The 16,407-nt window shown below is 34.2% G+C and overlaps 1 protein-coding gene and 1 long non-coding RNA gene across 2 annotated transcripts; one reads left to right on the forward strand and one right to left on the reverse strand.

Annotated features, from left to right (window-relative positions):
• The first annotated feature begins 5,282 nt into the window (after positions 1–5,282).
• On the forward strand, positions 5,283–11,457 carry LOC143231580 (uncharacterized). The gene is made up of 2 exons (XR_013016994.1): positions 5,283–5,595; positions 10,018–11,457. It is a non-coding gene; the product is annotated as an uncharacterized LOC143231580 (long non-coding RNA).
• An 82-nt stretch (positions 11,458–11,539) lies between these two features.
• On the reverse strand, positions 11,540–16,405 carry LOC143231579 (uncharacterized). Its single transcript, XM_076466096.1, has 4 exons — positions 15,733–16,405; positions 14,920–14,986; positions 14,072–14,234; positions 11,540–13,237 (listed from the first exon to the last, which is right to left on the reverse strand). Exons 1-4 carry the CDS (start codon positions 16,081–16,083, stop codon positions 13,102–13,104), a joined length of 717 nt encoding a protein of 238 aa, XP_076322211.1. The 5' UTR covers positions 16,084–16,405; the 3' UTR covers positions 11,540–13,101.
• Positions 16,406–16,407: the final 2 nt, after the last annotated feature.

Here is a 16,407-nt window from a genome sequence, read left to right on the forward strand (position 1 = left end):
CATAGAATACTGTCAGTAGCTTACCTATCAGCACAACACAACTCCACTTCACTCCATGATCAGTAACTATCATGGAAATATAACTATAATCATGGAAAGCGTAATCATTGTCTTACAGATCACCGCCCTCACTATTTAGTACCTTATGTGCTGGGGAGCTAGCACGTGTTTATAATAAATCCTTTGAGTTATGTAAAATGCCACTTTACTCAAATGTTTGTTATACTGTTGGTTACAATAGTTGCATTCAGAACTTTAAATAATTGTGTGTTTTTCGTCGAGTCCACAAAAGCAAATGGTTTTATTTTTACATATAAGTATTTAGAGAGGCTTATTCCATAAGAAGATTGAACTTTACAACTGTGCAGTAGAAGGATGCAATTATATTTTCTCTTGACAAAAACTTTACTGAAACATAATCATCCATTGAATTTTCTAGGATATAATATTAAATCAATTCCTCGAGTAAACAATAATAGAAATATTATATGTAAAAACGTCTGGTTTGGGTTGAGAAAAATTTTTATGTAGAGGAGCGAACAACGTTTCGACCTTCGTCGGTCATCATCAGGTTCACAAAGAAAGAAAGAGGTAACTGACTGATAACTGAATACATGTTTCAAGGGAGTTGTGTAACTGAGTGTAAGAATATAGGGGGCGTGCTTAGATGTTTGATATATTTATCAGCAAAGGTGTTCCTTTGTATTGGTTTATTTTGGGCTTGAGTTGTTGTGTGAATAAGGCTTTTTTAGTTTTACATTTGTTTATTTGTTTCTTTATTTAGTATTTAGGTGTTTTCCATGGATATGTTGTGTCTATCAATTATCAATAGAAAAAATGACATCTATTTCGTTCAACAATATAGAAAGGAACAACTAACCAACAACTTCATAAAAATAAACCTATCAAAAAATTTTAATCAATGCACAAACATTATACAAAATTTACAGATAAAAACTACTTAAAGCCATGTTGAACATGAAATACAAAGGACTACATGACTTCCAAAAGCAAAAAAATGAACCTAGACCATCAACTGGTATGCTGAATTAAACCAGGAGATTTACGGGGTTACACAACGAAACATCAACCAAATCAACACCAGAGATGACAGGTACAAAAAGATCTGCCACACCAAAAAACTAGAAAACTAAGATGGAAACAACATTAGAAAATGGAATAGCCAAAATAAACCAGAGATTTACGAACTTATGCAACGAAACATAAACCAAATCAACACTAGGAATGACAGGGACAAAAATATCTGCCACAAAAAACTAAGATGAAAACAACAGAAAAGGCACCAACACGACAAACCGTTGACTAACCTCATAATTAACAGATTCGACCGACAATTACACACAGACGAGATACAACTACTTAATAAAGGACTCCACTTCGCGATAGCTCCTAGGTACATTCCAACCTTAGGAATTAAAACATGTTTCTAGCCAGAAGCAAGGAAACAACGAAAAAGAACCAACAGAAAGAAGACAACTTCGACAACTTTATTGAGATCCAACAGCCAAACTTTGCAGAACAAGTTAAACATTTATATTTTCCAGAAACACCTAAAAGCAACATCTTAAACTTTTTTCCAAAGAATTTTCTCACAAAACCGTCAACATAATTTCACAAAACAGAAAGCTAAAAAAACAATCTTTCAAAAAGGGACATTAATTCCACTAAAAACCTAAAACAAGACATAAAACATATTTAAACCAATACACACAAATCTAACAAAAACACACGAAAAGCAACTAAACAAAATACTACTAAAAATGAAAAAAAAAACTAACACAATTTCAAAAACATTTTATTCCTACCTATGCAAGACCGACTCAACACAGCACAAATATACGGCATCCCCAAACCTCATAAACCAGATTGTCCACTACGACCAATAATGTCCACAAATGAATCGTTTAATTAGTCTTGGTAAATACATAGCATGGGCATTCTCCAAATATGTAACATCAACCAGCTCGTTCAATGACTCTTTCAATTTCAAGTCTAATCTTAATCAACTTAATCATAAAGCCTTAAATGACCAGTTTCGATGTCATATCCCTCCTTACAGAAGTCTCAATCGCTGAAGCCAGCAAAATAGTCTTAGAACTATATCTGAGACCCTAACCCATCTATAGACATTCCCAGCAACCAATTAGCAACCCTCATAGAATTCACCACGATGAAGACAAACTTCATGTTCAACAACCACAACTATATACAAACAAATGGCCTAAACATGGGAAACCCAATATCACCAGTTCTAGCCAACATTTTTATAACATAAGTAGAAACACAAGCAATTAACAGAACATTACATCCACCACTATGCTGGTACAGATATGTTAGCGACACGATTGCGGGATTCATATCTACAGAACACACACTTAATTTTTCAATCACCTTTATATATCCCAACATTAACTTCACATGTGAACAGGAAGAAATCAATCAAATATCATTTCTTAACTTCAAAAGTGGAAGAACCGATACACAATTTAACACAGAAATCCACCGAAAAAAATCACCCATACTGGACTATACATTCCTTGGGATTCAGTACATGAAACTAAACAAAAACTCAACATACTAAGAAACCAAATAAACACAGCCATAAAACTATGCTCACCAGATAAAATTAACGATGAATTAGACAAAATAAAACAATATTTCATTAATATCAATAAGGTTCCTCCACAAACCGTAGGAAACATTATACGCACACACGTAGACAAAAAGCAAAATTAACTAACAGAAGTAAATATATCCCACGAGTTAAGAAATCACGAAACCATAAACTGCTGCATACCATATATTCCTGACATCAGGAGAAAAATAACCAACATTCAGCAAAAACTAGTGATAAAATATGGTATTCCAGTTAATACCAAATTTATTCGAAAACCAGGCACAAAACTGTGGTTTACACCACGTAAAAACTACACTGACAAACACCACACCAACATTATTTATAAAATACAATGTGATAACTGTCACGACTTCTATACTGGAGAAAGAAGTAGAAAAATGGAAACTAGATTCAAAGAACATAAAGTCACCTTCACACGTTTTCGAACACTGCAAATCAAATAAACACAACACAACCATAGAAAACACCCAAATACTAAATAAAGAAACAAACATAAACAAACCCAAAATTAAAGATATATATCAAACATTTAAGCTCGCCCTCTAAATTCTTACACTCAGTTACACAACCGCCTTCAAACATGTGGTCAGCTATCGGTCAGTTACCTCTTTCTTTCTTTGTGAACCTGACGAAGAAGGTCGAAACGTTGTTCGCTGCTCTACATAAAAAATTTCTTAACCCAAACTTAAATGAATAGTGATCAACCTACAAACGTGCATACTCACGGCTCAAATGACATTGTAGATTTGGTCCTAGCGACCCCACATATCTCGCACCACATCTCAAACATTAAAGTTAATGAACATATTGGTAATAATCTCCTCCCAGTTCACTTATTTAACAAAAACTACCAATATTCATCACAAACCTTAGATCTACTACTTTTCCAACATAAACTCAGAGACATTTAACAGTTTGTTAAAATCTCTCTCTTTAGACTTTCCTTTCCATATTAACAACACTGAATGCTGGAATGAGCTAACTATATTTCTAACTGAAGCCATAAAAAATGCTGTTGTTTCCACCAGGAAACAATTTACAGATATAAAACATTGAAAACTAACACATGAATTACATAAGCACATCTCAGAAAGACATTATTTCTAATCATCCGTTATAAACAATTTAAAACTTTAATGAATCAAGAAAATAATACCAACTACAATAGTAATTCCAAAGTCCTCTAAATATTTGCAGGATCCGTCGAACTATAGTCCCATTAACCTTTTAAAGAACTTAGATAAACTACTAGAAAAACATTCGCATTAATAGACTCATTTATTTTGTTGAAACAAACAATATTTTATTGAATATCCAAAATGCTTGCAGAACGAATACAGATAACTGACCACCTTGCGAGACTCGCTGAATCAACTTTCAAAACCTTTAACCGTAATCATCTATTAGTTGGTGTTCTCTTGGACTTTAAACGTGCCTTTTATTCCATATCGTACAATGCTCTTTTATATAAATAATCCGTATTTATAATACCAGAATTCCTCATCCGCTGGATAGCTAAATTCTGAACTAACAGAATAACAAAAGTCAGAACAAACGATATGTCCAATAGTTCCATATACAAGGTAGTGTCCCTCAGGAATTGGTCATTAATCCTTTCCTACACACTTTATTTGTTAATGGCATACCCATTCCCAATCTGAATGGCACACGCAAGTCTAAGTATGCAGATGATGTTGCCGTTTGAAGCACTTCAACTAACACTTCCGCTGACGCACGTAGATTTCAGACTTCTTTTAGTGCAATCATAGATTGGTGTAATAAATAGCGCGTTCCGCTTAACCCTAAAAAAAACAACCTAAAGATACTATTCTATAGATGTTTTAAACGTGAAAAAACTATATGACACTGAAATCACTCTTTCTGAGAACATCAAATTTTCGGAATCAACTTAAACTCAAATCTAACATGTCCAACACACATCAAAACAATTATTCCAGTGAACTCAACAGTTATATTATCTCAGAAAAATCGGGGAAATTCGCAAATGATATAAAACTGATACTTTTATATTTGTGTATAAGATATACATAAGCCTTGTTGCCGAATATGGTAGTATGGTCCCATGTAACATATCTAACTTTGTTTTAAAAATCTACAGATTTTAGAATACACATATGTAAGAAAATACTTACCTCATACCCATGTACACCCCTTTAACTATCTTAATTAACCCTTTCGCATCGGGTCATCGTGTTTATTGACTTGCATTTAAAATTTTATTAAAATATTATTTTACAAATTTGTCGATAAGTTTGGAATCAAATTGTAGATTATAACTCAAATTTTAATATATTAATTCATTTCTTAACTTAAAAGTAAATATTAAGAGAACACAAATACAGATTTTAGCGAGTGCAGTACTGTTTAAATTTGATGTTTGTTATGTCAAAATTCTAGGTCTATAGTTTCGTACAAGTTAGGAACTAAAATAACTAGTATTTTCTAGGTAGTGTATAAAATTACAGTCTCGTTAACTTTTTATTTTGTTGGGATGGGGCTAATGTACTGCACCATACATTCAACAATTAATTTTTGAAACGGTCCCTTATATGTACACTTACATCGAAAGGTGACGTGAGCGTAACCGTTCAACAGCTTGAATGTCCAACGAGTGGTTTTTCTCCGTCATTTTAGGTTGGCGAGTGTGAGGGTGATAAGATGTTCTCTCTTCACGCAAAAAAGGAAAAAGTTTGAATAGATAGGCTTTCCCAACCAGTACAGTTGAAGAATATATATGTTATTACAAGTGCGATAGACCACACAGACCAATACAACAGCGGAGACCACCTGAAGAAATCAACGACAACAGAGCGGGAAACCGCGGCCCAGATCTCACTTGGAAACCAGAATCGGACAAGGACAAGCCATGGCAGACGAAATACATAGTGATACTGATCAGGAAATGCAGAAGTCAAGTAAGTCAAGTCTTGTTGGTGGCAAATCAAAAAATAATTTAACTAACTCTCCATTGTTAGCGTTATGTACTATAGCAAAAAAGGAACTCAGTACAGCTGAAAAAACAAAAATAATGTAAGAAAAAGAAGAAAAGTAAAAAAAAAATTATTAAATTAACTAATTGAATGGAAAATACCGAGAATGAAAAAGTAGTTGTTGCTACTAAAACCGAGGTAGAGGTAGCTTCCCCCCTGCAACTAACGTTAATAATAAAATATCTAACAAAGCTAAAGAAACAGAAGTTGAAACAAACGCCGTGGATGTTGATAATTCTACTGAAAACAGTCAAAATAATATTCACAAAAATACCACAGACAGTGAACCAGACACAGAAGACCAAGAAGATTTTATCACAGTCACATCTAAAAGAAAAAAAAAACATTACAGAAACAACAGAAAATAAGTAACAATATGGCACAGAAAACAAAACCACCACAATTCGCAATTATTATAGAAGGTATTCCAGGCCAGTACAACCAACCCCTACTTGCGACAGAGGTTAAACGCTGCAAGCCGCACGTAACCATAATTAATATCAAGCGTCTGCTTAGAGGCGGTGTCCTAGTTCAAAGACAAGACGCTGCTGACTGACCTTAACAGATTAGTGAAGGAGTGGCCAGCAGATGCCTTCAAACCGGGAAAAATTAAAATACACCTTCCAGGAAGTAAGCCGCAGCCTAAAGCCATTGTTGTAAGAGAGGTTCACCAGACCATAAACCTAGAATTAATCACACAAGCTTTAAATGAACAAGGCATTCCACATAATAATATAGAACGTATAATCTCAAAGAAAACACAGGCACCCACGAATCTTATACGTATTGACATAGACGACAGTTACAACATACTAAAATTAATAAATAAACGGAATAACGCTTTGGTATCAAACATACCAAGTAGAACAACTAAAAACTTCGGAAATTGTAGTAACACAATGTTACAATTGCCAAAGATATGGACATGTTTCTGCAGCCTGCTTAGCAACACCGAGGTGCTGCGGCTGTGGCGGGGAACACCATATCAACCAGGGTAAAAAAGATAAGGAAACATCCAAATGTTGTTACTGTGGTCAAACCCACACAGCCAATTATAAAGAATGTGATAAATACAAACAAATAAAACAACGTATTTATCAGATAAGAACACCATCAGAACAGAATCAACCAAATACAAACAGCCTACCAAAAACAGACATATCAACAGAATTCAATAAAACAACAAAACCACATATGCAGAAATGTTAAAAGGAAAAGAACCCCAAGAACAAAACATTATTACTCAGGATAAGAACGCCTAAACACAAAAACCAGAAGAAAACAGCACCACCATACAAGAAACGAATATTAACACACCAGATAAAACAAGCCTTTTCACAACAATAATCAAAAACATAATTACAGAATTCGTAACAGAATACACCAAACCAAACCAGACAACTAACTGTTTAGAATTACTGATTAATATCTCCAAAAAACACATCACACCCCACATACCCTACATAATATCAACACTTACTGGTTACATGTTCACAGCACAATGTTCACAGTAGTATATATCAACATCCAAGGTGCAATAGTTTCCAAGAAACATGAGATCAAAGAACTAATACAAGAAACTAACCCCCATATTATAATAATAAGCGAAACTCTGATATACAATAACAATACCAAATTATTCAACCATAAGAAAAGACAGAATAAATAAGAATGATGAAAACAGAGGCATCATGCTGCTCTACAAAATGGAGCTTTCAGTAGTAGAAATTAAATTGAGCAGTAGCAATGAACATGTTACTGTAGATATCCTGCAAAGGAATAAAACTAAAGTAACCGTAGCAGGAATTTACTGATCACCTAATAAACAAATAGATATAGCATTACTTAGCAACATCTTTTCCGACAACCAAAACTCCATAGTTAAGGGGGACTTAAATAGTAAAAATGTTACCTCCAATGGTAGAAATCTAATAAAATTCATAGACAATAATAATATAGCTTTATTAAATGATACCACCCCTACACATACAGCGTATGCCACTAACTCCAGTGACATACCAGACATGTGTATGTGTACATATAATCTAAGCCAGAAAATAATAAAATTTCAAGTGGGAAAGGATGTTGACAGTGATCACCTCCCAATATATTGTGTCTTTGATCTCGCTCCCCATAAAAATATAACATATAGGAAAGAAAAATTTAATTACAGAAAAGCAGATTGGCAAAATTATAAACAGGAATTAGACAACCTGTTACCTAATAGTTATAAAAGTTAAAACTCATATTGAAATGGATAAGTACTGTCAAACAATTACGGATTGCCTTCAGAAAGCAGCCAAGTTAACAATACCAAAACAACACATGGAAACCCACCACAGAAATAATCAATCTAATCAAAAAACGAAGACAATTAAGAAGACATTACATGATAAGAAGAGAGAGAGAGAGAGAAACCAAAACTCAAATAAATATTAGAAATCACATCAGAACACAAATAAAACAACAAAAACAAAATAAATGGGACAATTACTGCACTAAACTAAATGATAAAACTGACCCGAAGAAATTCTGGTCACATCTTTAAAGACTCACAAATGAAAACACAAACACAAAGAAATATCCTGCACTTGAACATAATAACACTATAGCACACACAAATAAAGAAATAGCCGAAGCTTTCAAAGATCAACTTCAAAATACTTTTAAAACTCACACTGATCCAGATATGGATATATATTTCTACAATAAAGTCACTAATCACATATTAAACAATAAACATCAATTTGAACCACTTTTTCCAATAAACGTAACTGATACAAATACAAGTTTCGATACAGATTATGCAAGCACATTAATAACAAATGAAATATCCCCCTCAAGAATTACTCGAAGCAATAAAAAACACAAAAATAAAGCACCAGGTGAAGACGAAATACGAGCTATCCTTCTAAAAAAGGGTACTCCGAAATTGTTTGACCACCTAAATTCACTTTTTAACTTATCTCTATCCTCAGGATACATCCCAGTTTCTTGGAAGCTTTCAAATATATTAATGTTCCATAAGGAAGGAAAGCCAGCGAATAAACCTAATAGCAACAGACCAATCAGCCTGACCAGCTGTGTAGGCAAAATTCTTGAAAGAATAATGAGTAATAGACTCTCCACATTCTTGGACATCAAAATTACCAAAAGAACAAAAGGGATTCAGGAAATTTAGACAAACAACAGACAACCTAATCAGATTAACAGAAACCATAATAGATAGCTTCAATAAAAAAGAATGTACTGTCGCTTGCTTCCTTGATATCGAGAAAACATTCTACACTGTTTGGCACGATGGTCTAAGGTTCCGTATATATGAAATGGAACTACCGCGAGGAATTATTCGCTGGTTATCTAACTTTTTTGTAAAACAGAAAATGCAGAGTAAATGTTGAAGGAACATTTTCTGAATACTTTACTCCACAAGCTGGTGTCCCTCAGGGAGGGGTGGTTAGTCCTATACTCTTCATCATGTATGTAAACAACATGCCAGTGAAGGATCCGAATCATGGATTCTCTTCACAGTTCGCAGATGATGTGGCAGTCTGGAAAAGTGCCGCAACACCCACGATAGCAGCCACTAACATACAACCGCAACTAAATAGAGTAAGTGAATACTGTCAAAGATACAGAATAAGAATAAACACAGCAAAAACACTACTCGTAGTCTTTACGAAATTGACAATACACAAAAATAACAGCCAGAATTATATATGAATGGCACACTACTCCAGATTGCCCCATCGGCAAAATTTTTAGGTCTGACTTATGATTCAAAACTAACTTGGATCAATCATGGGAACGAAATTAAAAATAAAGTCTGGCGAAGAACTAACTATGCTAGGAGTTTAACTGGTAAAAACAGTGGAGCATCTACAGATAACATACTAAAAATCTATAAAGCATATATTAGACCTGTAATAGATTATGCAGCTCCAGCATGAATAACTGTAAGCAATAAAATAATTAAAATCAAACTACAAACAATCCAAAACACACTCCTCACAACTGCATACAGAGTTCCAAGAACTATATCACCTCAGTTCATTCACAAATACTCGAACATATAAACCATACCAGATAGACTCCTACATAATACAATTATGTACTTGAATAAGAATTGGATGAAAAACGAATTACTATGCGAACTAGACAGGTACCTCATACGTGATGAAGCTAGTCCTAAATATCTCTCCCCAGTTAACTTATATTTTAAATATATAAAAAATAAAAGAAAAAAATATATAAATTTAAATAATAAAATAAAATTAATAATAATAATAGCAAAAAAATAAAAATAATAATAATAAAAAAAATATCTTTCTACGATCATACCGTCAGCAACTGCCCGGAAGAAAGGAACGACACCACATGTAGTAACTGTGGAGGTCAACACGCGGCATGTTTTCGAGGCTGCCCCAAATTCCAGTTTGTTGCCGCTATCAAGGCGAAGTTCTCCAAGACTCCAAGTGTGCAAACCGCACCAGTACCTATCGGCTAGTTCCCAACTCTAACTCTACCTCTACCTCGACAAACCTCATTTGTTAATCAACCATCAACAAGCAAACGGCAGCAACTTCGCAGTTATGCTGACACAGTGAAACAACTACCACTATCAAGTTACAGTGAACAAGCGCCAGCTAAAGAACAACCTGCCATTTGGCACGTCATTAAGCCTTCACAAGTCATCGCGTTCATCGTTGCAGTTATGGCTGCTTCTGCTAACGAAATTGTAGACCGAGATCAGTTCCTCATAACGGTATGTAAAGCAGCTCAAGATCATTTAAAGATTTGATGTATAACACCCGATACCCTAGAACAATACATCACCAACGGAATCTATGAAGCCTCGGAATAGGTAAGCCCAAAAATTTCTTTACATTCTTACACGTTAATATTCAAGATGGACTTAACTCCAAAAAATACAAACTTTTAGATTTAGCTATTAACTTACACTGTTAGAAATTGTTCGTAATTTTACACTGCAATGTAGTGGCAGCAGAGTTGACGCTACACTGGAGTGTAATTTTTTACGGTGCATTGCAAAAACAAATCTTGTCATTTAACATGGCATTACACCGTAATTTTCATGCAAATACAGTGTAATTTTACATAGCAAGGTAGTGTAATTTTAATGCTGATAGGAGTAATTTTACATGGAAGGTAGGGTAATTTTTATGCTGATGTGGAGTAATTTTACAGTAGTATGGAGTGTATAATTTTTACGACCATGGTGGTGTTACTTTACAGAAAGAAATGCTCAATATGATAACATGCGCGGGGCCTGCATTTTTACCATAACATTAATAGAAAGAAAGAGACATATGACTTTTTCTTGAAATAAAAAAAACAGAGACTCCTGTTTATTTTCCATATTTATTGCAAACTGATGATATTTTGTTTTTCAAGAAAACATGAAATAATGGTACACAAGGAATGTCATGCCAATGTTCCTATTTATTAACTGGTTAAATTTCAATATTAGAAACCATAAAGTCTTGCAGTTGTTTAAACTTTTATTGTCCATCTTTTATTAAGCAGAAATAAAATCTCGGTAAATAACTGCCATAACAGTGTTAAAAATGTTATCAACATATTAACAAGAAATACTAAACCTAACAAAAATATAATAATAAAGACTACACATCAGCTTCTTAGCCAATACATGCCTCATTTACACAGAACAATACAGATCTAATATTACACTGCATCAGCGTAACTAAGGCAAACAAGATGACAAAGGTAATAACTATGATAAAAAATTCTTTAATGTACATAAAAAAGTTAATACATTTTACATGACACATGGTGAAAGATATAGATTGACAAAAGATATAGATTCTACTCATTCCAATCTTTCCATACATATCATATTTTGTGTTGTATGTTAAATACAAGACCCGTGGGTCTAAAGCAAACTTGTCTGAAGAAAAGAACAAGAAGTAACATGGACCAGGGTGAAATATATGCTTAAGCAAGTGCTTCATTATATATCACTTAAGGAAACATTTCAGTTTTTTGACATATTCATGCATTATTCACCTTCTATGACAGGTGGTGCCACCATATGAATAAATCTCAAATAAATTCATCCTAGGAACATATCTGAGGCAAAATGAATGAATTCTGTAAAATGGCTTCTTCAGTACAGAAGATTTTTGAGCAATACCCTTCAAATTAACATAAAGCCTACAATAATATCAGAAAGCTGCAAGTGGCACCATCTTGTGGGCAAATCTGAAGGTATAGGCCTAGGCCATCTTTTTTATGTCAACTTGGGAAAATCTGATGAATTTTTTAAAGTTTTTTTTTTTAGATCCTGAGATTAACATTGGTACTCCTCTTATTTGACAGGTGGCACCAACATTTGAACAAATTTGAGCAATGCTTATTCTAAGAGTTTATATGTGTCATATCAAAAATATCTGTTTATTGTTTTTTTACAAGAAGACCCGTTTTACGACAAAGTTTATAGCTTAAGATTTCAGCACGTTTGAGGGGATGAAAGACTGACAGATGCCAGATGCGACACTAAAATACACCACTGCAATATTTCACAAGTTCACTAACAAGTGAAAACTAACATTATCTACTGTCATGCAAATACAAAAGTAATATAGTCAACTGTATTCCTTTCCACATACCAGTAAGAATTTTGAAGTCATCATCTGTAAGCTGTATTTATGACTATTTCCATACAATGTAAACATTCCAGTAAATTTGCAAGATACATGAGATATGAAATGATATGTTTAACAACAACAAACTGTTCCGCATGATTAGCAGGATTATTTCATTTAAAACCAGTATGTGCACATTATACATACTTTTAACATGGCGTCTAATAAATATTTGAGAGAACACTTTGTAAATCCACAATTCAGATAAGCAAAACCAATCAACTACATGGTAGCAATACAAGGAATGCTTAGCAGTGTGCTCATCAATGTAATGTTCAGGGGGAGTTCTCCCTTATCTAATGGATCCAATAATAACCTTCTTTTAATTCCCATTACATTACATTTTGGCTCCTTCACTACATATTTTGCATTCAGTTTTTATATTTTACTTAACACTGGAAAATTTCTTGTTGAATTTGACTAAGACTTCCTTGTTCTCCCCCCCTTTCTCTTTTTAACATGTCCTATACAACATGAACAACTATCCATAACAACTTTTTATTTACCCCATCTTTATTTGCTTTTTTATTCTCGACTTCAGTTTGGATATTTCAAGGTCATCTATTAGGATGACAAAAGGTTTTACAAGTAAAACCAGTCGTAAAATAAAGAAAACTGCTAACAGCCCCATCTAGTGAACAAATCTAAAACTAGAAAGTTAGACAACCATTTTGCTGTGCCACTTGACACATTCAAATGAATGGTTTTTGGAGAAAAAGATTTGTTCTAAAAAAACATTAGTCAGTCAGTCAATGTTCCAGTCATTATCAAAATCCCTTAGATTGTCTATCAACTTTCTAACTTTGGTACTAAAGGCAGGCCTCCTCTTGTCGGTCTTCCTCACTTTGGAGCCCCTCTGAGGATTTATGCCAAGAAAGATCCTGTTAAAATTGATAAGCATGGTTAAATGAGTCATAATATCCTGGAATTCTGTTTTTTTTATATATTTTTTCATAACATTTTGACAATTCAAATTATCTGCATTATAACAAAATACAATAAGGCCACAAGGAACAAATCTTTTGTTACTCATCCTTTTATTCCTTCTAGAGTGGGTTACAGATGCACTTTTTTTTTTATTCCGACCAGTCCACTGTTCAATTTGCAACAAAATCGCTCAATTTTTCATACATGTCAATTCTCTTATAGAAAAAATTGTCATATTCTGCTGCAAATACCATGTACTTCTATTTCTGCCTACTGGTGACATAACTTTTTAAACTGAATATTCAACCAAATACTTCTAGCAAATATACATTTCATGCTGTTAACATATAATATCTTAAAAAATTTTATTCAGTAAAGCCATAAAAATGTTTATAGGGCAGCCAAGACTGGATGCACGTAGCGATGATTCACAAATCTGTATTTCTTGTGGCCTAAGCTTAAGTTTTGTATGGTGAAACAGGTCTGGGATATGTGAGAGAGGACCTGTGTAGTAAGACTAACTAACTACTTCAGCTGGCCTTGCATGTCGGCCAGTCTAAATACATGCAAATTGATTAGTACAAGTTTAAAACTTTTGAAAGACCAACTTTGAGTAGGGAACATTTAACCTTGGTCCTAAGAATGGCTCTATCAAACTGATGGGTAGCAACCAAAGTACCGTATTCTTTTGCATAGGAAAGAACTATTCATATTTATCATCTTCATTTACAGGTCAAAAGAAATTATGTAAGTAAATACAGGTAAATTAACAAAGTGCTATTCCAAACCTTTGAATAAATTCAAGAGTGTTGGCAATGGACTCTGGGTAGGTGATGTTCAAGTTATAATAAGCTGCTATGGTCAAACCAACTGCCATCCGTAGGGTGACATTTTCTGCCAGGATACATCCTTCTACAACTGCATAGCAGTTATTTTCAAATGGATGGTTTCCTACAAAAATATAAAACAACAAGAGTACATTTTGATGTTCTTGTGAGGCATATTGTCTTGTTAATACTGTTATCAAGTTTTCAGCCCTGATAATTCAGGTCAGACCAAAACCACATATGGAACCCTGCAGCCTGTAGTGTGTAGTTTTCTTTTATATATCTCTCCTGATGTTACAAATAAAACAAAGTACGTAGCAAACTGCCTAACAAGGAAATAATTACAGCTGTCCTCTTCTATCAGAGGCAGCTATCATATTTTCAGTGACGTCTGTGTGTCTCCCTGTGTCTGTGAGTTGCCCACATTTTTTGCCATGCAGGACTGTGTAATTTTGACCTTGAATGGTCAAAAATTGAGGTCTAGCAATTCACAGGTCTAAACCCTAAATTTACAGAAACATCAAGGAATTCTGAATATTGTATTATATAATCTGCAGTGGTGCCATATATTTTAAACATATCTCAAACTTTAGGCCTTAATTATCATTTTCTTGTTATTTTTAATATATTTAAAGAAAAACATGACTAATTGTTCTTAATGAAGGTTTTAGAGTTTCAAAAAACACAATGAAGTCCATTAAATGGAAAAATAGGCATACAATGTGATGCACATACCCCCACCCAAAAAAAAAAAAATCAAAGTACAAAAACAGTATGCATGAGTAAGAATATATTAATAAGTATCTTACCTCTGATGACTACATGGGGGTGAGGTAGGTCATCATGTTGTTCTAAATCAACAGATGTGATGATATCCTGTTGAAAAAATTATATAATCCTATTACATGTATTTATAAATTAGTGTCTAATACTGGAAGCATACAGCAGGTCAAGTGACAGCAAAAGTTGATTTGTAATCAGGATTATAATATAAACTTATCTGCAGCGCAGCCCTAATTTGACGGTCACATAAGTGCTTAATTCATTTGTATAAATTCTGCGAACTTCAGTGATCCATAATACAACATTCAAAATGGCTCATTTTGCTGGGGAAAATCTTCAAGGACTGGCAACATTGGTAAGGTTGAATATTTTTCTTTAGTGAATATTTTCCTGTTTACAGTATAATCCTGTTTCAAATCTTAGATAAGCGTTTTATGTCAATTATGTTAATGCTGGATACTGTCAGTCTACTAAATGTTTGTGAAAAGAACCTTGGTACTAAGTTAAATTAGGCAGTAGTATTAAAATGTACAGTACTACAGAGAACAGTATTTCCTTAAATAGTAGCCCTATCACAGGTCTCTGTTTTTTCAAGCTTATATTTGACATAAATTTGCTAATCCTATTTTCTTATAATTAAACTAGTCAATATTTACAGAAATTAGCAAACATTTAAGAAAAATTTACTAAAATCTCTAAAACAGGAAGAGCATCTGGTCACTAGAGCTTGATGTATACAAAGGTATTTTAACTGAAATGTGATATCATTTTGCAAAATTTGCCAAAAATAAATTGTTCCTATTTTTCACTCATTATAAAAGCTGTAGTGAAAGCCTTACCTCTGCAGTTTTAAAGAGGTCTTCTTTATCTTCTTCAAAGATCAGAGGAAGCAGCAAGAGGGTGCCATACACCTTGGGACTAACATTTCCAACCACTTCGGCTAGCATTGTGAACTGGGCTGCTGATGTTGCCACAGTTACATTTGTTTGTGATTGACAGTACCTCAGCATCTTGTCTGCCCTACTGCTCATCTCATGGTCAAGTCTTTCAAATAAACTGAAGTCCATAAGGTATTCAAAATGGCTTAGAAAGTATGCTGGCTGTAAAAGGAAAGGCCAATTTACTTTCACTGCTGACAAGTGAGCACTTTTGTTAACAAGGTAGCGCTGTGACGGGTAGGTGCTGGTCATACTTTGAATCACCCTTGGCGTGTCGATACTACCACGGTGGTATTCTTCTACAAGCCAGCACCTCTGTTGTTCCTGGCTTTCCTCAGTCTCCCCGTCGGGCAGATCAGGCTGCCACCTGATACAGCCATAGCTATCCTGCTGCAGCACTGAGGCAGACTTTCTCTTAGCACTACCAGTTGTACCTCCATTTTCGTTTTCTTCCAGCAGCTTCCTGCGGAAAGAGTTGCCTCTGCTACAACGATTCAGGTTGTCAAATCTCTCAGAGAGGCGATTTGCGAGAGTAGCATACCCTTTCTCCACCTGGCCATATCGTGCTATAGAATC

This window comes from Tachypleus tridentatus, chromosome 11 (genome assembly GCF_004210375.1).
Source record: "Tachypleus tridentatus isolate NWPU-2018 chromosome 11, ASM421037v1, whole genome shotgun sequence".
NCBI classification, from domain to species: Eukaryota; Metazoa; Arthropoda; class Merostomata; order Xiphosura; family Limulidae; genus Tachypleus; species Tachypleus tridentatus.